This window comes from Lontra canadensis, unplaced genomic scaffold, assembly GCF_010015895.1.
Source record: "Lontra canadensis isolate GAN:19392208 unplaced genomic scaffold, GSC_riverotter_1.0 scaffold57, whole genome shotgun sequence".
Lineage (NCBI taxonomy): Eukaryota > Metazoa > Chordata > Mammalia > Carnivora > Mustelidae > Lontra > Lontra canadensis.
The window spans coordinates 6,961,773-6,986,861 of NW_022631051.1; the positions used below are offsets into that span (position 1 = coordinate 6,961,773).

General features: G+C 37.4%; 1 protein-coding gene across 3 annotated transcripts in view; it reads right to left on the reverse strand.

Annotated features, from left to right (window-relative positions):
• PIEZO2 (piezo type mechanosensitive ion channel component 2) overlaps window positions 1–25,089 on the reverse strand; it is a 458,183-nt gene that overhangs the window by 288,983 nt on the left and 144,111 nt on the right. For all 3 annotated transcript variants that reach the window (XM_032875773.1, XM_032875772.1, XM_032875771.1), the window contains one exon: window positions 2,440–2,565. In XM_032875773.1, the coding sequence (XP_032731664.1) occupies window positions 2,440–2,565 (126 nt within the window). The remainder of the gene's footprint in view (window positions 1–2,439; window positions 2,566–25,089) is intronic.

Consider the following 25,089-nt stretch of genomic DNA (forward strand, 5'->3'; position numbering starts at 1 on the left):
AAAATTCATCATTTTGAATAAAAATTAGAAACACTTAGACTCTGGGTGAGAAGAAATGACAAACTGCACTTAATCTAGACACCCTCCAGTATAGTTGTTTCCACAATATCACTCAGCATCTAAATTCATTTGTAGACACAGACAAGATATATATTTATAAACTCAAATTTTAAAAAACTCAATGAGTTGTACTCTATCTTGTGATTAAATACTTCCAGTGATAGATAAATCATTATCCATGAAATAGCCTTTTATTCAGACAACATTTTTGGTTAAAAAATCTTTCCTTATGATCCTAGGAATGTCTTCTTAAGAAGTATCCAAAGGATTTGAGATTGAGAAGCACAAGGAAATACTGCTATAATATTTCTACTAAGTCTAAAAGGATCTGAACCCAGTCAAATGTAATAAATGTTTTTTTAATCATTAAGACATAACTAAAGTACTTATTACATAAACATTTTCTTTTATCAAGTTTTGAATAATGAAGTGACTTTCACCAAACACCAAAGCCACATGTTAATGATGGAATATTACACAGCCATGAAAAGGAAGGGAGTACTGAAGCACGCTACAACATGGATGAAACTTGAGAACATCATGCTCAGTGAAGGAAGCCAGATAGAGAAGGTTACATATTGTATAATTCTGTTTAGATGAAATGTCCAGAGCAGGTAAATCTAACAGAGGCAGAAAGTAAGCTAGTATTTGCCTAGGGTTGGGTGGAAAGGGAATGGAGAATTACTCTTCTGTGGGCAGGAGACCAATGGAAGTGTTCTAGAATCAGAGAGTGGCAATGGTTCCACACTCTAAAAGCCTTTTATTCCTTACATTGGTGTATTCCTTACATCGGTGAATTTTATTGTATATGAATTATACGCCAACTTAAAAACAAGAACCATATCTTAAATCGTGGATTTTACAGCAAAACCATTTTGATACACATTATTATCCAATGGATTCTGAACTCAGTAAAATGGCCAAAATGAATACTAACTTTAGGTCTGTAAAAGGTAGCTTTCTAAAAGTTATATGCTGAAGGATACTGAATAATTTATAAATATGGATTTTACTAAAGGATCTCTCACTAGAGAGATTTATGTTAATAGTCTTTGATTCATGAAGAATTTTAATCATTTTTATTTTGCAGGGAAGTGTGCGTTTACTTCCTATTATTTGTGCTTGCCTTTATGAAAGATCAGGAAATTTAAACCTCACAAATGGGTTTATTCAAAGAAAAGCTGACAATTTAAAACTTATTACAATCCATTTCAAATATGTCAGGGTTTCTTTAGATTTAACTTAAAACATGAGGGTTGTATTCCATCCACTTGACATGCTTCTTCTTTTTTCAAATGACAATCACACATCCTAGAAAAACTGAAGGCGAATTTATCCAGTAACAGGTTAATTTTGGAAACATGATGCTGCCTAAAGAATATAGATGTTGACATTTTCAGATCATAACTTCAAAGTATGATGCATATGAGACATACTATTTCTGTATGAGTAGCAGTAAAAAACTCTCAATTAAAAAAGAAACTACAGGGGCGCCTGGGTGGCTCAGTGTGTTAAGCCATTGCCTTCGGCTCAGGTCGTGATCCCAGGATCCTAGGATCGAGTCCCGCGTTGGGTTCTCTGCTCAGCAGGGAGCCTTCTTCCCCCTCTCTCTCTCTGCCTGTCTCTCTGCCTACTTGTGCTCTCTGTCTGTCAAATGAATAAATAAAATCTTAAATAAATAAATAAATAAATAAAAGAAACTACATTGGGGCACCTGGGCAGCTCAGTGGGTTAAGGCTCTGTCTTCAGGTCAGGTCATAATCCTAGGGTCCTGGGATTGAGCCCCGCACCGGGCCCTCTGCTCAGCAGGGAGCCTACTTCCCCCCTCTCTCTGCCTGCCTCTCTGCCTACTTGTGATCTCGCTTTCTCTCTGTCAAATAAATAAATAAAATCTTAAATAAATAAATAAAAAAGAAACTACGTGTCATTGTATTTTTTTTCCCATAAAGGCACATGAAAACTTCCATTTTGCTATAGAATAGGACTGAGGTCACAGTCATATAATGTTATCCAATTTTTGTACGCATATTAATCATGTTAGAAATTGTACATATCTTGCCTCAGTAGCTGTACTGTATGCTCCAGGGACTAATATAAATCTTGTTTTTTTTTTTCTTTAGACTAAGCCCAGTAATAATATCTTGCCTACAAATAGGGGCCTCATATCTAATTTTTGTTGAAAATTCATTCATTAAGTTGCTTGTATTACCCAATTTTCCATGACAGTTGCTTTCTATGCGTTTACAGTACAGGATCGCCGAATGACCAGAAATGATCATGAATTCTACCATGTAATTGCTGTATAGACTGTTATGAGCATTATGACACATAGCTTTATTCATCCATAATATGAAGGGAAAAAATCACCGTAACACTCACAGTTGTAACCAGGTCCAATACGGTGTTGAGCTTCCAGGCTAGCCAACGTGATGTGGAAGATGATATGCAGCAACAGGAAGGAAAGACTGGTGAAGCACAGAGACTTTAATAGCCGGCCCGTATGTCCTAGATGAGAAGAAGCATAGAGAAGTAAGGGAGTTTCAAAGGCAACAGACTTAATCTGACATCTGGAGCATTCCATCTGGATCCCATTTCTGCCTCATCTACTATAAGACACACTTGGAAGTGTATCAGGTGTAACAATACTCAATTATTAGTCCAAAGCTAAAGCTATCTTATTCTCTTTATAAAATTATACAACTAATATTGATTAAAAATCCAGGCACCTGGGTGCCTCACTCAGGTAAGTATCTGCCTTTGGCTCAGGTCATGATCCCAGGGTCCTGGGATTGAGTGCAGCATGGGATTCCCTGCTCAGTGTGGGGAGTCTGAGTCTCCCACTGCCCCTCCCCCCAGCTCATGCACGCACTCTCTCTCTCTAAAATAAACACATAAATAAATAAATATTGATTAAAAATTCAATGTAAAAGAAAAATGCTTTCCTACTTATTAGATGACAAATTACCACAAAATGGACCCACAAATAGCCCCTGGCCCCGAAAATTTTATAAGAGTTGTGCCAAGGTTGAAGGAACAAACAACCCCTATCTTATAAAAGTAGTTGCAGAGAGTAGGGAAAGAAGGAACATTTCCTAAAATATTTTATAAAGCTAGAGTAACTTGAAGTTTAAAGTAAAATAAGGCTATAAAATAAAAAAAGGAATTATAAGCCTGTTTTATTTATGAACAGAGACATACATTATCAAAAAAGATATTTGCTAACCAACTGAACAAGCATAGTAAGAATATAACACATCATAATAAGCTAGATTGAAAAGAGCAGAATCAGACCTATACATACAGAGAACAAACTAGTGGGTGTCGGGGGGAATGGGTGGAGGGATGGGTAAAATGGGTGAAAGGGGGTGAAAGACATAGGCTTCTAGTTATGAAACAAGTAAGTCATGGGAATAAAAGGTATAGCATTGGGAATTTATTAATGATATTGTCATAGCATGGTATAGCAACAGATGAATGGTAGCTACACTTGTGGTGAGCATACGTAACATACAGAAAAGGTGAATCACCATGTTGTATACCTGAAACTAGTGAAACATTTTGTGTCAGCTACTACCTGCTCCCCACCCCCAAAGTAACTAGGGTTTATTTATTGCAGAGAAACAAATGTGATTTAACGTTAGTAAATGTAAATGTGTATGTTACACACCAGTGGGCTGATATCATAATCTTCTAAATGGATGTAGAAGAAGCATTTCATAAAATACAAATTTTATTTATGATGAAAGAAGGTAACACTCAGTAAACTAGGAATGGAAGGAAATATCCGTAAAATGATGAAGGATTCAATACCATAACTAAAGCAAGCATCCTGTCTGTGGTGGAACTTTAGATACACGTTACTGTCAGAGAACAACCAAGGATACTTGGCTATCCTTGCCATCACTTAATGTATCAGTGAGCACACTGGCCAAAGTCATCAGATAAGAAAAAGAATCAAGAATTGTAATAACTGCAATTGTTTGCAGATAACATCCCCTTAAACTATTTGCAGATGATAGTATCACCAACACAGAATGTAAAACTGAAGTCTCAGACCAACCACCAGAAAAAACACAACAATTCAGAAAGTTATTTAGACACAATATCATCTTACAAAAATTGATATAGCTCCTCTACATTGATTAGCAATAATCAAACAGAAAACAAGACATAAGTTAGCAAACAAAACTGTACTGTAAAAGGTTTTGCCAATGTATCAGTTGTGCTGGGCAATGGTCCCCAGTTATTTAATCAAAACACTAATCTAGATATTGCCATGAATTTAGAGGTGTGATTGAAGTCCATAATCAACTGACTTTAAGTACTGATAGTATCCTTGACAATTTGGGCTGGTCTGATTCAACCAGTTAGAAGTCTTGAAAATAGGTCTGAATAGAGAAAGGGGGAGAGAAAGAGGGTGGGGGGAAGGGAGAGAGAAAGGAAACTCTGTCACCAGAGCATAGTAAGTTTCAGACTGTGCCCATGAATTTCAACTTACCCATGACCATACTTCGAACCTTCCTGAAAGCCTACCTTATGGATTTTGGGCTTGCTTAGGCAGTTCATATAATCAATAGTGCAAACCAATCCCTTGTAATAAATTATATACATATAAATGTATCCTACAGGTTGAAACTGGACTGAAAAAATATATATAAGAATAACCCTTAACAAAAAATACACAAGACCTTTATGGACAAAACTGTAAAATCCAACAGAAAAACAAACTATAAGACCTGAATAAATGAAGAGATATACCACATTCATGAATGAGATAACTTAATATGAAAAAAAATCAGTTTTTCCCAAATTTAGTCTACAAATTCAATGCAACTTCAAATAAAATGCGAGGAGAAACCTTCAGGCCACCAACAAACATATTCCAAAATATATAAGAAAAGAATTTTTAAGGAATTCAACACATTTATTTAAAAATATATTAAAAAAAAAAACCCTAGGAATTGCCAGACCAACTTTGAAATTTTGAGAAGATAAAAAATGGGTGAGGAGTGTTTGTCCTAATAGACAATCAAGGTATGCTATAAATCTGTAAGTTAAAATAAAACAAACAGAACTTAGATTTCTTACAGAAAGGGAAAAAAGTCAAATGGAATACTACATAGAGTTCAAGAAAAAAACCTAATTTGCTTACATGAATTTGATAAACGTCAAAGTTGATCCCACAAGTCAAGAGGAGCAGAACAGGCTAGCATATGAAAAAATGGCTTCAATAAAATAATAATAATAATAATAATGATAATGATGATGATGATGATGCTAGACCCCTGCCACAAAGGTGATCTTTAGGTGAATAAAGACCTAACTGTGAAAGAGAAAATTATAAAAAGTCAATAGATGAAAACATGAAAGAGTAACTTTGTGCCTTTTCCATGGGGATTGCCTCTAAACTAAGACCCAAAACATAAGTTAGAAGGCCAAAAAAAAAAAAAAAAGATGAATTTGACCACATCAAAATTGAAAATCCAACAAATCCCACCATAAATAAAAATCACTGACAGAGGATTAGCTGGGAAATCTAAGATTAGAGATGAGTTTACATGAAATTAATACTTCAAATAGATAAAGAATGCTTGCATATCAATAAGAAGACTGGTCAACCTATAGAATAGAAGCAATATGTCTAAATAAGCATCTCACAAGGGAAAACTTGAGAGGGCAATATGTTTATACAGAGGAACAAAACGCGTAGAGACATTTAATAGAGATATTATAGTTAAGACACAAATGGATTAACATTTTACAGCCATCATATTAAATTATAAAGATTCATAATATTGGGTTTTTTATAAGGGGAACAAATGTTTTGTTAGTCATGTGAAGCTGGTAGTCCTTCTGGAGGTCAGTAGTTAAGTATGCCTACGTCTCTGACTTGGCAATCACTCTCTGAGTTATAAACTCCAGAGAAATTTTTGCAGCAGGTCTACATGGGGACTTGAGTCATGATATTCTTTGTATCCTTGTCTGTAGTAGCAGAGAATTGGAGACATTCCAATTTTCCACCACGAAAGAGATGAATATATAAAAATGAGGTGAACAAGCATTTTATAATACATTAGGTGCATGAAAGCAGAACATATGTGGATCTTAAAAAAAAATGGGTTAAGAAATGATAAGGGAAAAAATGGGACACAGAACACAAGATCATTCAGATAAATTAAGAACACAGACCTGGAAAACCAACATATATGTTTAACACCAAGGTGTTTATGTATATTTAATATATGTACAAAACACATTTGTATAGTTTCACATGGGGAGGCAGGAAATAGGAATGAAAATGGGGGACAAACAAACAAGAGTAAATCAACAAAATGAGAGACACTGAACAATCCTAAAATAAAACTATTCTTGTGAATTGATGAATAAACTGTTGCAACACTTCTCTGAAGAGGACTAGGTGGGTGTTGGACAGGGTGACCTACATTCTGGTCCTTGGTCTGCCTCTGGCCATGCAACTCTGTTTAGAGAGGCTACCAGGCCTTTGAAACTCTAATACTTTATACATAATAAAATTTATTTATATGGCAAATATATACATGATAGATATGTGGTAGACATGATAGATATGTGGTATATTTACATATTTATGTACATACAAATTTTATATTTACATAATGATAAATACATAAGCTAAATACATACATGTAATATTGGCATATATAATTTTATATTTCAGTATACATGTGCAAATGCACATAGTGATCTTTAAGATCTAACCAAAAGTTACATTATCTTATTTTAGCCTAAAATTCTTCTTTAGAGGTTAAGAAAACTGTTTGCCACAGTGTAATGACTTGATGACTACTCTGATGTCAAAAAAGAAAATTGAGGCACTAAATGAAAATATCGAGATACCATAAATTGAGTATCTTTCAAGTCTACGTTCAACAAGCCCATACTGGAAAGAAGGATTTCTTAGTAGCCCAGGGGAAGATTCCATTAAATCCTGTGCAATATGTCTTTCAGGCAAAGCAAGGTCATGGGAAACCACTCATCTCCTAGCCACTCTTTTAAGCCACTGAGTTACCAGCCCCTGATCTGCTGCCATGGCAGCTGGAGCATTGGCTCCCCCCAGGCTCTGAGCTCAGGATATTTGCTTCTGTGTTTCTAATGTTGACTTGAGAGCCTCTGTGAGTGCTACTCACATGAACCTAAGGAAGAAGAGCCCATAAAATGCCCTCAGGGAAAACATGGAACTGCCAAAAAAAAAAAAAAAAGAAAGAAAAGAAAGAAGGAAAGAAAGAAAGAAAGAAAGAAAGCAAGCTTAAAGGCTTAAAATGTCATAAACATAAAAACATAAAATATATATACCTAAAATATATATAAAATATATATACCTAAAATGTGCATTTCATTCGAAAATGTCTTTTCTTTCAATTTTTCTAACTTTTGACATATAGAGTTTTGGCATGTAGTCAGTTATTTTAAAACATAGCTTAAGGAAGCTGAATTTTATTAGCTTTTTAGGGCAATGGAAAGTTTAAAATAAATATAAGCAGAAGGCAAGGGAATTAGTCTTCTGATTTCTTCTCAATCCTACTGTAGTTTTTATTGCTTTCATTAGGGACAACTAAGGATTAAATAAAGTATAATTATGTGATATGAACAATTGGGTTTTACTTGTCGAGTATTCCATTACAGTAACGTTTCCTGATTTTATATATTCAAATATGTATTTTATACACATACACACACACACACGAATACATAGAAAATTTCAGTGCATTTAGTATATTCCCAATGTTGTGCAGCCATTTTCTCTATCTACTTGATAAAACATTTTCATCACTCCAGTATCACCCACTAAACAGTTACTTTTTCAATATTCCTGCTTCTCCTCCCTGCTGAAAACCACAAGTCAGCTTTCTGTCTCTGGGTATTTCCCATAAATAATCAGACATTATGTGGCCTTTTGTGTCTGGCTTCTTTTCTCTTAGTATGATGTTTTCAAGGTTCAGCCATGTTGTAATGTGTGTTGGTACTCCATTGTTTTATGGCTGAAAATTATTCCATTGTATGTATGAACATTTATTCATGTATTCATCTGTGGATGGATATTTGGGTTGTATCTACCTTTTAACTACTGTGAATACTACTGGTATGGACATGTATGTATAGGTATTTGTTAGAGTACTTTTTCCACTTATTTTATGTACATAGGTAAGAATTGTACATACGAGGATCATATGGTAATTACATATTTAGCTTTATGGAAAGCAGCCAAACTATTTTCCATAGCAGGTGCACCATTTTACATTCCTACAAACCATGTACAAGAGTTCCACTTTGTCCATATCTCTGCCAGAACTAGGTATTTTCTGATTTTTTAAAATTACTTTTTATATTAATAGTCATTCTAGTGGCTGTCAAGTGGCATCATGTTGTGGTTTTGATTTCCATTTTCCTAATGACTAATGATGTTGAGCATCTCTTCATGTGCTTGTTGGCCATTTGCATATCTTCTTTGGAGAACATTCAATTCTATTTTATTGGTCTACCTTTCTATCCTTATAGAAATACCATATTTTCATTACCATAGCTTTGCAGTAAGTATTAAAATCAGGAGACAGAAGTGTGAGGGCTGAAACTTTGTTCCTTTTCAGTACTGTTTTGGCTATTTGGGACCCCTTGCAATTCCATATGAGTTTAAGGATTACCTTTTTTATTTAAAGAAAAAAAAAGCCATTGGAATTTTGACAGGGATTGCACTTCATCTATGGTTTGTTTTGGGTAGTAATGAGATCTTAAGGATATTAAATTTTCTAACCTATGAGCATAGGATTTTCTATTTGTTTAAATCCTCTTTAATTTTTGTCAGCATGTTTAACATTTTCAGTGCAAAAGTCTTTCACCTCATTGGTTAAACTTATTCCTAGATATTTTATTATTTGCTTTGCTAAAGTAAATGGAATCACTTTCTTAATTTCTTCTACAGATTGTTCATTTTCCATGTACAGAAATGTAACCGATTTTTGTGTGTTGATCTTGCACCCTGCAACTTTGCTGAATTTCTTTATTAGCTCTGGTAGTATTTTTATGGATTCTTTGAAATTTTCTATATATGGGAACATGCCATCTTTGAATAAGGATAGTCTTACTTTTGCTTTTCCAATTTGGTAGTCTTTTACTTCTCTGGCCAGAACTTGCTGCACAGTGTTGACTAGCAACGGTTAAAGCAGATGTATTAATTTGCTAGGGCCGCCAGAACAGAGTACCACAACTGGGTGGCCCAAGCAACAGAAATTTATTTTCTCACAGTTCTGAAGACAAAACATCCAAGTTCAAGATGTCTGCAATTTCTGGTTTCTTCTGAGGCCTCTCTGTTTCACTTGCTGCCTTCAGGTGTCTGCCTTTGTGCTGTGTCCTTACATGGTCTGTTCTCTATGCACATGCATCCCTGGAATCTGTGTGTCCAACTATCTCCTTTTTATAACACCAGATAGACTGGATTAGGACTCACTCTAATGGCTTCATTTTAATGTAATCACTTCTTTAATGCAAATCTGGGTCAATTGAGATGATTATGTTTTTATTTCCCCTTTTGTCCTATTCATATGGTGCATTACATTGATTTTTTTATGTTGACCCACCCTTGCAGGATAAAATAAATTCCACTTGGTCACAGTGTATAATCCTTTTAAAGTGCTGTTGGATTCAGTTCATGAGCATTTCACTGAAGACTTTCACATCTATATTCGTAAGGGGTATTGGATGCAATTTTTCTGTTTTTGTTTTTGTTTTTGTTTTTTTCCTTTGTTGTCTGGCTTTGTTACTGGTGTCACAGAATAAGTTAGGAAGTGTTCCCTCTTATTCTATGTTACATTTTGGAAAAGTTTGAGAAGTACTGGTGTTAATTTTTCTTTAAATTTTTGGTAGAATTTACCAGTGAAGCTATCTGGTACAAGACTTTTCTGTGTTGAGAGGTTTCTGATTACGGATTCAATTCTTTACTTTTATAGGTCTGTTTATATTTTCTATTTCCTTTTGTGTCAATTTTGGTAATTTGTTTGTTTCTAGAAATTTCACCATTTCAATTAGGTTATCTAATATGTTGGCATATCCTTGTTCATAGTACTCACATATAATTATTTTAATTCTATACAGTTGGTAGTATTGTCTCTACTTTCATTTCTGATTTTATCATTTGCATCTGTTCTCACTTTAGATTTGTTAATTTAGCTAAAGGTCTCTCATTTCTGTTGATCTCTTCAAATAACCAACTTTTAGTTTTATTGATTCTCGCAACAAATTCTCTCAATTTATTGTACCCAATAAGTTTTGGTATATTGCATTTCTATTTTCATTTGTCTCCAAGTATTCTCTAATTTTCCTTGTAATTGCCTCTTTGTCCCACTGGTGTCTAAGAATGCATTGTTTAATTTCCAGGTATCTGCAAATTTTTTACTTTTCCTTCTGTTATTAATTTCTGGCGTTATTCCATTGTAATTTGAAAACTATATGATTCAATCTTTTAAAACTTCTTGAGTATTCTTTCATGGCTCCACATATGGTCTCTTCTGGAACGTATTTCATGTAAACTTGAGAAGAATATGCATTCTCTTACTGTTCAGTGCAGTGATCTCTCTCTCTCTCTCTCTCTCTCTATATATATATATATATATACACACACACACACATATAGTCTTGTTGGGTTATAGTATTTTCAAGTCCTCTTTTTCCTGATTGATATTCTATCTAGATGTTCTTTCCAGTATTGAAAGTGGACTTTTGAAATATCCAATTATTACAGTAGAATTATCTCTTTATCCTTTTCAAGACTGCCAAAGTTTGATTCCCATATCTGGGGACTCTGTTGTTTTGTAAGTACATGTTTATCCTTGTTGTATATTCTTGATGAATTTTATTGATATAAAATGCCTTATTTGTAACAGTTTTTTTAAAAGATTTTATTTATTTGACAGAGATCACAAGTAGGCAGAGAGGCAGGCAGGGAGAGAGGGAAGCAGGCTCCCCGCTGAGCAGAGAACCCGATGTGGTTCTTGATCCCAGGACCCTGAGATCATGACCTGAGCCGAAGGTAGAGGCTTAACCCACTGAGCCACGCAGGTGCCCCTATAATGGTTTTTGACTTAGAGCGTATTTTGTATAATATTAATGTAATGACCTCTGAACTTTTTGGTTATAATTTGCATAGTATTTCTTTTTCCATCCTTCCACTTTCAACCAACTTTGTCTTTGAATTTTAAGTTAGTTTCCTGAAGACAGCATACAACTGAATCATGTTTTATCATCCATTTCACCATCTTTGCCTTTCTTTGGAGAGTTTAATGCAATTACATAAAAATCATTACTAAGGACAGGTTTCTGTCATTTTGCTATTTTTTTTCTGTATATCTATACCCTTTTTGTTCCTCACTTCCTCTATTACTTCATTCTTCCATATTAATTTTTGTAGGGTATCATTTTGACTCCCTGCACATTTTCTTTTGTGTATATTTTTTTAGATATTTTCCTACTTGTTAACAGAGGGATTACAGTTGATATCCTAAATTTATAACAATCTAGTTTGAACTGATAACAACTTAGCTTTAATATCATACAAAATCTCTGCTTCTGTATGGCTTCCCCCCTTTTTATGTTGTTGTTGTCACAAATTACATTTTTATACATTGTGTACCTATTTATAGATTTATGATTACTGCTTTATGCATTTGTCTTTTAAATAATATAGGAAATTAAAAAAGAAGTAATGAACCAAAGATGCAGCAATACTGTGCTTTATATTTACCTATACAGTACCTTTATTGGAGTTCTTCATGTCTTTGAATGTCTTTGAGTTATTGTCTGTTTTTTTCACCTTTCATCTCAGCCTAAGGATTCCCTTCAGCATTTCTTCTAGGACAGACCTATGAGTGACAAATTACTTCTTGTTTATCTGGGATTTTCGTGTTCTCCTTTGTTTCTAAAAAATTTAATTTGCATGATATAAGATTCTTTATTAACTGTTTTTTTTTTCTTTTTGTTTTTCTTTCAGTACTTTAAAAGTATAACCTTTCTGGTTTCCATGGTTTCTCAGGAGAATCTGCCCTTAATCCTACTGAAGTTTCCTTGATGGTGGTGAAACACTTCTTTCTTACCATTTCAGAATTTTCTCTTTGCCCTTAGTTTTGACAATTTGATTATTATGTGATTCAGTCTTATCCTCTTGGAAGTTATTGAGATTTTCAAATGTGCAGTTTCATGTGTTTTTTCAAACTTGTCAAGTTTTTGGTCACTATTTCTTCAAATAATCTTTCTGGCCCTTTCATTCTCTCCTTTGTTTCTGGGACTCCATTATGCATGTGTTGATATGCTTGACAGTGTCCCAGAATTCTCTTAGACTGTGTTCATTTTTCTTCATTTTTTTTTCCTCTCTCTGATCTCAGGCTGTATAATTTCAACTGGACTGTCTTCAACTTCATTGATTCTTTATTCTGCCTGCTCAGAACTGTAATTTGAACACTCTCATTAGCTTTTCATTTCAGCTATTATACTCTTCAGGTCCAGAATTTCTGTTTGGTTACCTTTTACAATTTCCATCTCTTTATTGATTTTCTCTATTTGATTAGAAGTTATTTTCACTTCCTTTAGCTCTTTTCTCATGGTTTTCTTTAACTCCTTGAACATACTCAACACAGGCAACATAAAGTCTTTGTCTAGTAAGTTCAATGTCTGCTTCCTCAGGGAAAATTCCTGTTGATTTTCACTATGAATAGGTCATGTTTTCTTGTTTCATTGTATGTTCCATAGTTTTATGCTGAAAACTAAACATTTTTAATACTACCATCTGATAATTCTGGAAATCAGATTCTTCTGCCTCAGATTTTGTTTCTGTTGATTACTGTAGGCTATAGCTGCATGATACTGTTCTTTTTCCTTAAGATTTTTATTTACTTGTTTATTTACTTGAGACAGATAGCACAAGCAGGATGGGGAGGAGGAGCAGAGGGAGAGGAAGAATAAGGCTCCCCAGTGAGCTCGAAACAGGGCTCAATCCCTGGACCCCAAGATCATGAACTGAACCAAAGACAGATGCTTAACTGACTGAGCCACTCAGGTACCCCTGTATGTTACTTTTCTAAACTTTCTTTTTCATGAAATCTTTATCTTTTTCCACGTGTGGTCCATTCCTTTGTGTTGTCTTTCATTAGTGTTTACATAAAAATGTTTCTGAATAGCAAGGATTATGTATGTGTGTGTGTGTGTGTGTGTGTGTATGTCAGAGAGAGAGAGAGAGAGAGAGAGAGAGCGTGCAGCCTATTTACAACTCTTCCTTAAGATTCCTTTCTGCTTGCACTGAGACTAGAGATCTTACAGAAGTGAAAACTTGGAATCTTCTCAAGCTTTTTTAGAGTATGGATCCTGCCCTAGGCATGCATATGACTTTCTATATTCCCCAGCAGACAAGGGCACTGTGGGATGCCATAATTTCTCAAAGAAACTCTCTTTCTGGAACCTTCTGAAACAAACAGCTGTGAGTTGTTCATTTGTTTTATAAGGTTTCAAGAAATGCTTGCTCTTCTCTGCCTAGAGTGAGGTCTGAATTAGATGAAACAAGTCAAGTGTCTTGCATCAACCTTTCACACAGCCCCAGACGTATGAGAACACCAAACATAATTCTTTGAGAATAGGTCTCCTCTCTTCCTGCTGGAACCAGGGACCAGTTCCAAAGACTGTCCCAGTTGCAAAGCTGCACTGCTGTTACTGTCCTCAAGGCATCTAAAGTCTCCACATCCTCCCCACCCAGTTTTACCTCTCTGATTAGAGGAATTAGGGAGTGGGATCCCAAGAGCTAAAGATTAAAGGGGAGATACCGGCAAAAAGAAAACCAGAAGGGGGGGTTCCTCTAATTCTGTTATATATCAGTAAATGTCTGCTCTCACCCCCAACTACACATGCATGGAATAAACCCAAAAGACCTCTGAGAACTGAACTATGATATAATGAACCATTCAAGTACCAGTCTGATCCCTGAGTGGTACACATGCAGGGTAGACTGAAACAGAAGAGCAAAGAATTTGAGAACTGAACTGACATTGAACCACCACCCACAGAAAGTGAGACAAAACTTGTGACTTGAAACCCACATGACTAACTGTAGAAACAAAGAAAAACAAATCAACAGTTCCCCCCAAAATTTTAACACAAACCAATGTCTCATAACATAATCTTCAAGGTGACCAGAATATAATCCCCAAATTACCTGACATACAAAAATCAGGAAAATCTGACCAATACTCAAGAGAAAAGACAATAAAGCCAACTTTGAAATTACCCAAATGTTGAAATTATTACAAAATGATTTTAAAACATCCATTAGAACCCCACTCCATGGAGGTAAAGATAAACAATCTTGAATGAATGGAAAGATCAAAGTTGTTAGCAGAGAAACAGAAAGTACAGGAAAACAAATGAATAAAATTTTAGAACTGAAAATATACAGTTTCTGAAATTTAAAATTCCCTCAATGGGCTCAATAGTAGAAGAGAGATAACAAAGGAATGAGTCAGTAAACTTAAAAAGATTAATAGAAATTATCCAACACAAGTAACACAGAGCAAAAGACTAAAAAACTTAATAGACCCTCAGGGACCTGAGCATCTAAAGACCTATTATTTGTGTCATTTGTGTCCTTAGAGTTAACAAAAGAAAAGAGAAAGAGATTGGTATGGAAAAAAAAGATGGATAATAGCTAAAAATTCCCCCAATTTTATGCACACATAATTTACACGTTCAATAAGCTTAGCAAATCCTAAAGAGGATAAACTCAACGAAACCACTCCCTGATACATGACAACCTAGGTAAAGAAAAACTGAAAGCAGCAAGAGAAAAATGTCACATTACATTCAGGGAGACAACTATTTGAATTACCACGTATTTTCATCACAAACCATGAAGACCAGAACACCGTAGAACACCACCTTTTGAAGTTTGAAAGAAAAGAGCTATGAACCCAGAATTCTATATCTTGTGAAGATATCCTTCAGGAAAAGAAGCAAAACACAGACATTCTCAAGTGAAAAGACAAACAAACAAAAAGCCAAAATTATCTGTCATCAGAAATTCTGCTCTAAAGAAATGCTAACACACGGGTTCTTCAGGGTGAAGGGAAATGGTACTGAAAGAAAAGTTGAAACTTCAGTCATAAAGAACAGCAACAGAAATGGATAAAAATGTATTTGTTTTCTCTCTCTCTCTCTCTCTTTCTCTCACACACACACACGAACACACTTAATTATAACCATGCTCCAATTAAGTCATGGCATTTCTAGAAATGATCCCTGGTTTTTCTGGTTTTGGAAATATTTTGTGTGTGCAGAAATAATTGAGGATATTATGTTGCCCCTGTGTTTTGAGTAGTCACTCTTATTTATACAAGAAAAATGAAAAATCTGAAGATATGTCACCTAATAAATAATCACTCATAATTAGAAACATAAGAAAATGGGGTATATATTAAAAAGGATTAAAAATACATACGCTAACTTCAAGATGATTTGCAAAAGTACCCAAATAGCGGGTTTACAAAATGAACAATTTATGGCCAGAATGACAGGGTACCAAACTGTGTATTTATATACTATATTTCTCTAATTATTAGAAGGTGAAGGCAGAAAAAAATTGAGTTGTATCAGAAGAAATAGAAAACAAGGAGAAAACAGTTTTTTTCAATAAATTTTAATTTGAGGCTTTTTAAATAGATTCTGTTTAATTGCCATATATTTCCTCAAATAAAGCTAAAAAAAAAAAGAGACTTTATCACTTTATGGATTTCATCCAGGTACTGGGAATTAAACACAGGTATAAAGGTAACTTAGGTATAAATCTAAAAATAAGAATAATAATTTATTATACTTTTGAAAGTAATTCAGAGGTTATTGCCTTAGACTATATTTCTAATTCTCTAGCTTTTAAGGGATTCGAAATGTGACATGCAAATGTGGAAGATTCATGGTTTTCATAATTGTGCTAGTATGTGTAAGCTAATTTTGAAATTTTCCACATAAGAAATAAGGCATTCCATAAACCTAGCCATTCTTAAAGGAGAGCTCTGAGCCTTGTGGTCATTTGCTTTTCAGTGAAAATGAAATAGCAAGAAGTTTCATTGGTATGAGTTTATAGGTAAGTTAATGAATTGAATGCAAATTCAATTTCTATATATTTCAAAGTCTTCAGCGTATGCCCCCAAGATATTTTTATTATTTATTTGCAACTTAATTAGAAAGACCCTAGTAGAAATACCATGTAGCTAACGTACACGGTATCTAGGGAAAAAATACCTTGGGAAGCAAATATTTATATTTAAAGGATTTCCCACAACTTTATGCTCCAGATAGAACAAATGAAAAGCAAGTTGATATGTAAAACTGAGGTTTTTCTTTTCAATTCAAAATGAGGTTAAATATAGATACCTATTAGCCAGGAACAGTGTGCTGGGACTTCAAAATCAACTAAGCAGTCAAGCTTTTAGGTTGAGTACATAAACTTGATAATACTAACCATTTGAATCTACAGGAATGGTCATTTCATTAGTATCAAACTCTTACAAATGGAGAGAAGAAATACATGTCTACTACATAATTCTATTTGAAATCTTACTGGTAATCATTCCAGCACTTCTCAAACCCTTTTTTGCTAAAAAGAGCAAGAGAGTCTTTCTGGGAATACTACAAGGCCAACAAAAGAATGAATGACAAGATCATTTCCTTAGAGTTCTCCCCACCTTCACAAATTGGAACTAAAAATTTCCACTGCATGTCTCCAAGTGGGACTTGGAATTCCCCACCACACTCACCTCTTAATCCTACCTTGCAAAAGCTCAACTTTCTATTTCTAATTTTTTTATTAACATATTGCTGGAGCCAAAAAAAAAAAAAAAGTTTTTTTTTCCCCTTCTGCCTTCCCATTTGGATCCATCATTTATTATCTTGGCTTTATGTGCTATTATTTAATAACTTTTAAAGTACTATAATTTCTGCCTAAAGATACCCCACAATGAACTGATATAATCAGAGAGAAAAATGGAGCCAGAAAGAAAAACAGTGTTCAAGGCACATAGAATAATGATCAGTGAGGAACTAGGAAAAGGATGTGAAGCTGCCAGCATCAAAAATGTCCACTCCATCCTTCCTTCTAAATTTATCATTCATGACCAGGTCTTAGGTCTTCTATATCTTTCCTTACTACTCTGACTGAAAGGGATCTCTTTCTGAGTCCTATATTGTGTAATGCCTTTATCTGACACTTGGAAATATATACCTTACCATGTAGGTTGCTGTCCTAGGCTAGGTCACCAGGAAAAGACTCAGATTGAGATTGATGTACAGGAAGTTGCTGGAGAGGGCTCTGGAAAAACAACCAATAGGGGAGTGAGGGAGGCAGGACTGAGCCAGGAGGCAGAAGGCAGGAGGCAGAAGCTGGACGAGGGCTGAAGTGGCAGTGGAGCCCTCAGAGGGTCCTTAGAGAGCTTTGGAGCTGGAATGGCCCTTCACAACTGTCCAGAATTGAGGCAAGGTGGCTGAGCCTATGTATTCCACTCACTCCCATCACTGGCCAGAAATTGGATGTGGGCTGTCCCCAGAGATGGGTGTTACGTGGGCAAGGCAGCTTCCTAGAGTTAAAGACAGTGATTGCTATGAGTAGTCATGAATCAGCTCTCTAGGAACCTGGGGCTATCAGTGCCACCATCATGGAAGGGATGGTGCAACACCCCACAGGGAAACTAGGTCATCTTATTCTAGACATTCATTGTCCTCAGATACAGCATAAGCATCCTAAAGGCAAGGACCACTCCTAGCATAAGATCTCAAGCCAACAGGTCCCTCACAGCTAAAAACTTGGACAAGAAGCCGAACTAAGAGCATGAAGCAACAGAGTTTTCTCACTCCAGAAAACACCAGGGCCTGGGATTTGCCGGGGAGAGTGCAATTCTCACTTTGAGGTGTCTCCTTTGCTCTAAACACATGGAGATATAGTGGACACTGGACAACATAAGTTTGAACTGGACAGGTCCACTCATTCACAGATTTTTAAAGACTTGAGAGCAAAAGCCAGAAGGTATTTCTTTACAACTGCTTGCTCTCCAGTCTTCAAGGCACCCAACTAAAGGCAATCTGCACAGGGGTCATGCCTGCTGCACTCTGAAGTGGCCCAGGCGAGGGCAGGACCTGGCAGGGCTGCAGGTGGCTCTGTGTATTGATGGGGGTGGTTGGGGTGAACACCAGGTGGGCAGAAGGCTGAGCTGACAGAGGAACTTGCCCAGAGGGCAGGGATGGCACAAAGGCATAAGGGAGCCCCTCCCAGCTTTGACCCCTCCCCCACCTCCAAAGGCCAGTGTACTCACACATGGCCTTGGCTGCTGACAGCCCTCCATTATTGGTGGTCACCTCCAGGCACATAGGGTAGCTGTCCCTGCTTGCAGAATCCCCTGGAAGCTAAGTCAATGCCCCCTGGCAGCCAAACATTGCCATGCCATCCTGGGGTGGGACCCATCACTGCCCCTGAAGTTGTCCCAGCCTGGCCTGCCTATCCTTGGATTTTTTTTTCAGTTAATATACATAAAGCACTATAAATGTATTTTCTCTTCCTTAGAAATTTCTTATCAATATTTTCACTTCTCTAGTTTACTTTAAGAATACAGTGTATAATACTATAACATACAAAATATGTGTTAATCAACTATGTTATCAGTGAGGCTTCCTATCAATAGTAGGTTATTAGTAGTTACATTTTGGAGAGTCAAAAGTCACAGGTGGATTTTCCATCGCATGGGGGGCAGGGGCAGGGGCAGGTAGTGCTCCTAACCCCTTCGTTGTTCAAGGGTCAACTGTAATAAGTAAATTATGGAGCTGATGGCCAAGAAGATAAAACCAGACACCAGCTGAAGATAATCAGCTCTAAGGGGCAGAACTAGTAGAAAAATGCAAAGCTATGTGCAGGCTGCTCTTGAAGCAGGAAAAAAAAATCAAAGTTGACTTTATGGTGAACATCTAATTACATACTTGGTATGAGCAAGGAAGCCATCATTAGGAAGCCTGATTAAAATAAGAGTTTGGGTTACAGCTCCTCATATTTTAAAAGGATGCTGGGAAACAAAATCTGCTCCTGACTACAGTGTGATTCATAGTTTATAAGGAGCTGTGTGCTTGGGGAAGAGGGATAACATGGATTGTGAACACACACCAGGGAAGCCCAAATCCCCAATGTCATCACAGGACAGATCTCTCAGTCTCCACAAGGATCCATGGGTCCAGGTGAGAGCAGCTGGAAAGCTTTAGAAAGAAAGATGAGCATGGAGGATATGGAGGACAGTGCTAGAATCAGAGCAAGAGAGACGGGGAGAGGCTGAGACCACGGAAGCCTTCTTATTCAGTATGCGTAAACAAACAGTAATTCAAAACACACGAAGAAACACGAATTCACCAAAGGTAAAATGAAAAATTATGCAACATATTAAAGTAAATCCTAAAAAGGTAAGAAGAAATTATTTTTTCAAAGACAGAAGAAATGAAACAAAATAGATAACACTGAAAAACAGCAACCAAATACTTAGAAATTTAAAATATAGTCATTTAACTAGTTAGATAAATCAATAGGGAAGTTACTCCCTAGATCCAGTAGAGACAAAGACAAATTTAGCGAACTGGATGACAGGACCAAGGAACTCACCCAGAACTTAGCACAAAGTTAAAAAGAACATGTAAAACAGTAGTCAGCAGACATCGAACACAAACAAAACTCCACGTTGACCGTCAGGGTAGTCCACAGAAATTGTTGAAGAAGTATTTGATGAATTGCCTTCTATATATTTGTGAATTTATTTGTGAAACAAACCATTGTTTCATAACTAAGTGTGGGAGACATCTTGTTAAAAATCTCAAAGTCTTTGGGTAGAACAAGACATATTGTACCCTTGTGATCATACATGTTACTGAGAAGTAGAAGATATGCTAGGTTCATAATAAAGACAATGACAATTCGAAAGACATCGGAAATGACATTTTTCTTAAATTTATTAGAAACCATATTTCTAAAAAGATATAGTTAACTCTTAATGTAGTAATTAGGGCTACTGATCCCCCCATAGTCAGAAATCCACATGTAAGTTTTGACTCCCCCCAAATTTTACTATTAATAGCCTACTCTTCACCAGAAACTTTACCAACAACATAAACAGCTGATTAACATATATTTTGTATCTTATATGTATTATATCCTGTATTCTTACAATAAAAGTAAGCTAGAGAAAAAAAAAAGTGGTATTAAGAAAATCATAGGGTGACTGTGTGGCTTGGTGGGCTGAGCGTTTTAACTCTTGCATTTTGGCTTAAGTCATGATCTCAGGGTCATGGAATGGAGTCCCAGGTCAGGGCTATGCTCAGTGTTGAGTCTCCCTTGAGATCCTTTCCCTCTGCCCCTCTCCCAGCTTGTGCATGCCCTCTCTCGCTTGCTCTCTCTCTCTAAAAATAAATAAATCAGGGGTGCCTAGGTGGCTGAGTCAGTTAAGCATCTGCCTTCAGCTCAGGTCATGATCTCTCAGGGTCCTGGGATTGAGTCCCACACTGGGCTCCTTGCTCAGCGGAGAGCCTGTATCTCCCTCTCCCTGCCACTCTCCCTGCTTGTGCTCTCTCTCTCTCTCTCCCTTTCTAATAATAATAATAAAATCTTCTAAAAAAAAGGAAAATCAGAAAAAAGAGAAAATACTTCTACAGTACTATACCACATTAACTGGAAAAAGAACAACATATGCATAGGCCTGGGCAGTCCAAACCTGTGTTGCTCAAGGGTCAACTGTGTTGGTAAATGACCATGGAGAGTTGGCAAGAAACCAAAACTTTCAGCAGAATTGGAAATTCTAGGTCCTCCAGCTCTGAAAGCCAGACTGTAAGTATTTTAAGCAAGGACACAATTCTGCTCTTATAGTACAAAAGCAGTCACAGACAATACACGAACACATTAGTAAGGGTGGTATTCCAGTAAAACTTTACTTATGGAGACTGAAATTTGAATGTTCCGTAATTTTCATATGTCAGGAAATAATGTAGATTTTTTTTCAACCATTTAAATTAACTTGCAAGTCATGTAAAAATGGTGGTAGATTGAAACTATGTTGACCTGTAGGTTGCAGTTCTCCAACTCCTGCTGTAGCAGAAAAAGTCACTTGAAGGAAAGATGTTCATAAGTAGAGAGAACCAAAAAGGACTGGGCTTTGACATTCAAGAAATGTTCCAGTAGGTGTTCCATGGATTCCATAATGTTTGAGAAATTTTCTGGTAGGCATTCCATGGATTCCGTGATGTCTGAGGGTCCTTCCCCATTTACGGAGAAGGAACAAAATGCAGTGTGACTCATTCATACCAGGTGGTAAGCACCTGCCCTCACTGTCTGTGCTCATGTGGTTTGTTCCTCAGACAAGACCCCTTCCCTCCCCACACACACTCTCACTTTCTCTAATTTCACCATTTCCAAAAGGAAGTCGGGCCAAAAATCAGAGTCCAAGTTGTAAATATATGCCAAATTCTTAATACCAGGAGGTACATGTTCAGTTGTGATGTTTTATTAGAAGGAAAAAAAAAGATATTCAGATAGAAAAATATTCATATACACAGAGCCTTCTTGTATAAGCACACTGACAAATTCCTGCTGAGGTCTCATAAGCTGAACTACGGAAAGGAGGCCAAATTGGATAACTCAAGCACCCAAATAAAATGGCTTTCCTTGCACATTCTCATGGCTCTCCACAGGCAGGCTTGGCAGAGAACAGGCCAATACAAACATCCAACGTGGATATGAAGAATTTCCTTTAGTAGGATCAATTGATTAACCAGTCCCACTCACACAGAGGAAGGCATTTCCAAGTGCAGTGAGCACTGGGGCTTCCTCGTGGAATGGCCAACGCCTTTGCATGAAGTCAAGGGCAGAGTCCAAACATAGGAGACAGGAAGTCGCTCAGCCTTCTGTGGAGCCACCCCAGTGATGAGCCTTGCCCTTGTCCTTCCAGGTCTTCCTCCTGCAGGGGAGGAGAGTACTCGGAAGGTCGAATGATGCACTGAGATTCAAGACTACACATGCTATTTTCTAGAGCACTGAGAAAAGCTTTCATGTAAAAGTGTAACCTCTGAATTGGGGCTTTTTGCCAATTCAGTAAACAAATTACAGGACTAAAGGAAGGGGGAGAACAGTCGGTATTTTTTGGAGCTTTTACTTTTTGTGTGTTTTAAACCAAGCTATGACATCGCAACTGACTCTAAACTGTTGATGGTTTCCATGTCTTTCTGCTAAGGCCTGAGAAGTATAGGGTGTGAGTGTGGGTCTGTCCAGAGCAGAAACTCCCTGCCTGCAGTCATGTTCCTGAACATGCCCCTGCTAGCTCCCAGGGATCTACATACGACACATAGGGTGGGGAGCATTTAGCAGTGACCTCCCCCTGAACACTGGGAGTAGGGGGCCAGCTACATTGCTCCCTGGTTCCCTCTGGATGAAAATCCTGCAAACTTCAGAGTGAAACAAAGCAAGACAGGAACTTAAATATTTACCAGACTCGGCCCCATTCCACCTCTGGTTCTGGGACTTCACAGATTTTTCCAGACTGAGTTGTTCCCCACTTATTTATCCTCAAAGAAACGACATAGCAACTTATCTATATCAGGGAGTAGTCATTTGGGAATAAAAAGCCTTAGTCATTTTTTAGATGATTCAAACTATAAGCCAGTATGGTTTGATGTCCATACATTTCCTTTCAGTTGGAGAGGATGTGGAAGGGAAAAAAACAAAAAACAAAAAACAAAATAAACAAGTAGTACGGGGCGCCTGGGTGGCTCAGTGGGTTAAAGCCTCTGCCTTCTGCTCAGGTCATGATCTCAGGGTCCTGAGATCGAGCCCTGCATTGGGCTCTCTGCTCAGCAGGGAGCCTGCTTCTCTCTCTCTCTCTGCCTGCCTCTTTGCCTACTTGTGATCTCTGTCTGTCAAATAAATAAATAAAATCTTAAAAAAAAACAAAACAAAACAAGTAGTACATGAGAAAAATCTGCTCTGCTGCTCAAGCTGTCAAAACCAGAAGGGAGAATTTTAAGGAAATTCTGAACTTATGAATGGTCTCATTTCTCAGAATTTCAGTTATCTCAGTAATTCGTTATTCCAGAGAAGAAAAGGTGTCCTTCTGAAATGTGTGCTTCCCCAAATCCCCACCGTATTCACCACCATGCAGTCTGACAGAGAAGTCCTTCCCAACATCTCACTCCAGATAATTGATTTGTACATTTCTTAATGTTGACCAGACTGTAAGTTCCTTGAAGGTAGGAGCCAAATATCACACCTCTCTAGACACTCCCGAGTGTCTAGCACAGCGCTTTGCACATAAGAGTACCCATTAAATGGCTCCCGAAAGGACATAATAAATGAAAATTACATAAATGAGAAAAGGCGGTCCTTGTGTACTGATCTCAATATACGTTGGCAAGAACATTTTGCATCAAGCCAACAAGAAGTCTGCATACTTCTTGTTATTTTACTAGGCCGGTTTGCCAAATTCAGCACCAAGGGACCTACAAATGGTAATGAATGGGAGAAAACAATTAGGTTATTGAGTCCATTCCCCGTCAAGGCAGGCTCATTCCCTGCGGAGCATTCTTCCAGCAATTAGCTTTAGATGTTTTCTGCACAGTTATTCTGCAATTCCTTTAGGAAAACAGTGAATTCAATTCTGAAAAAAAAAAAAAAGAAGTCTCATCTGCTACACTTCATTCTCTTAGACCCCACATAATTTTGCCTTCGTCTCTTTCTTCTTTCCCATCTCTTTAAGAAGTCTGGTTTAGTTCCACGTGTATTGTCAGGCATGAATACATGTAGAAAGGAGTCATTGCCTTCAGCTTCATGTTGATGGAGATTAGGAAGCTCGGGGGAGGGGCGCCTGGGTGGCTCAGTGGTTAAAAGTGGCTCAGTGGGTTAAAGCCTCTGCCTTCGGCTCAGGTCATGATCCCAGGGTCCTGGGATCGAGCCCCGCATAGGGCTCTCTCCTCAGCGGGGAGCCTGCTTCCCTTTCTCTCCTTCTGCCTGCCTCTCTGCCTACTTGTGATCTCTGTCTGTCAAATAAATAAATAAAATCTTAAAAAAAAAAAAAAAGGGAAGCTCAGGGGATGAACGGGAGAGTGCCATTCATCAAAGGCAAGTGGAGAAATCAGTGACTGTCAGCATGCTTCTCGCTCCTCTCCTTCATCCTGCTGCCCCCCCACCCCGCTCACCCCCCGCCATCTGCTTTTCCCTCAGTGTGAGATGCCCAGATTAGTTGGCAGGAGGCTCTTTCTGTCGGGCTCATTAAGAGAGACCTGTGTGCTGTTATCAGCCCATTTGCCCCACAGGGAATGTGCACCAGGTCCCTAGGTTTAACTGCCCTGTGACCTGAGGTGTTTATGTTCCCTATCCCTGAGCTTCCTTCTCAGGCTGTGGGAGCCAGGCAGGGCAGCTGTCAGCCAGCACGACTTTCTGTCAGTTGCTTGTGCTCACAAGCACCAGAGGAAAGCTCATCTGCAAAGCCGGGGTGGCCGGTTGGTGGGGGCGTCCTCCATTAAAAGGCACCTATTATCCTCAACATCTCTCTCCAGGAAGAGCCTCACACCTCTTCAAAAATCAGCCTTTTAATTAATTTTTCGCCATTGCTACAAGGGTATGTTTTCATTTGTCTACAAAACTGGCAGGAAGATAAAGCAATTTCTCTTTTTAGATTGTACATGCCTGTCTCCTTCCTTTCGCTCAGGTCTTCAAGTTAGATGTTTAACCCTTCCCCCATCCTGCAAGCTAAGAAGGAGACCATCTCCCCAGGTGCTGATGTTACCCTGCTGTGCACACCTCACTGCTTGCAATTACTTTATTTCTTTTTTTATTCTCTCACTCTCTATCATCAAATGCAGGTTTCACAAGTCCAAGACCCTTTTTCTCCTGCTTGGTTATCACTGTATAGAAAAGTGCTTAGCAGATAGTTAACACATAATAAATATTGGTTGAATGAATGA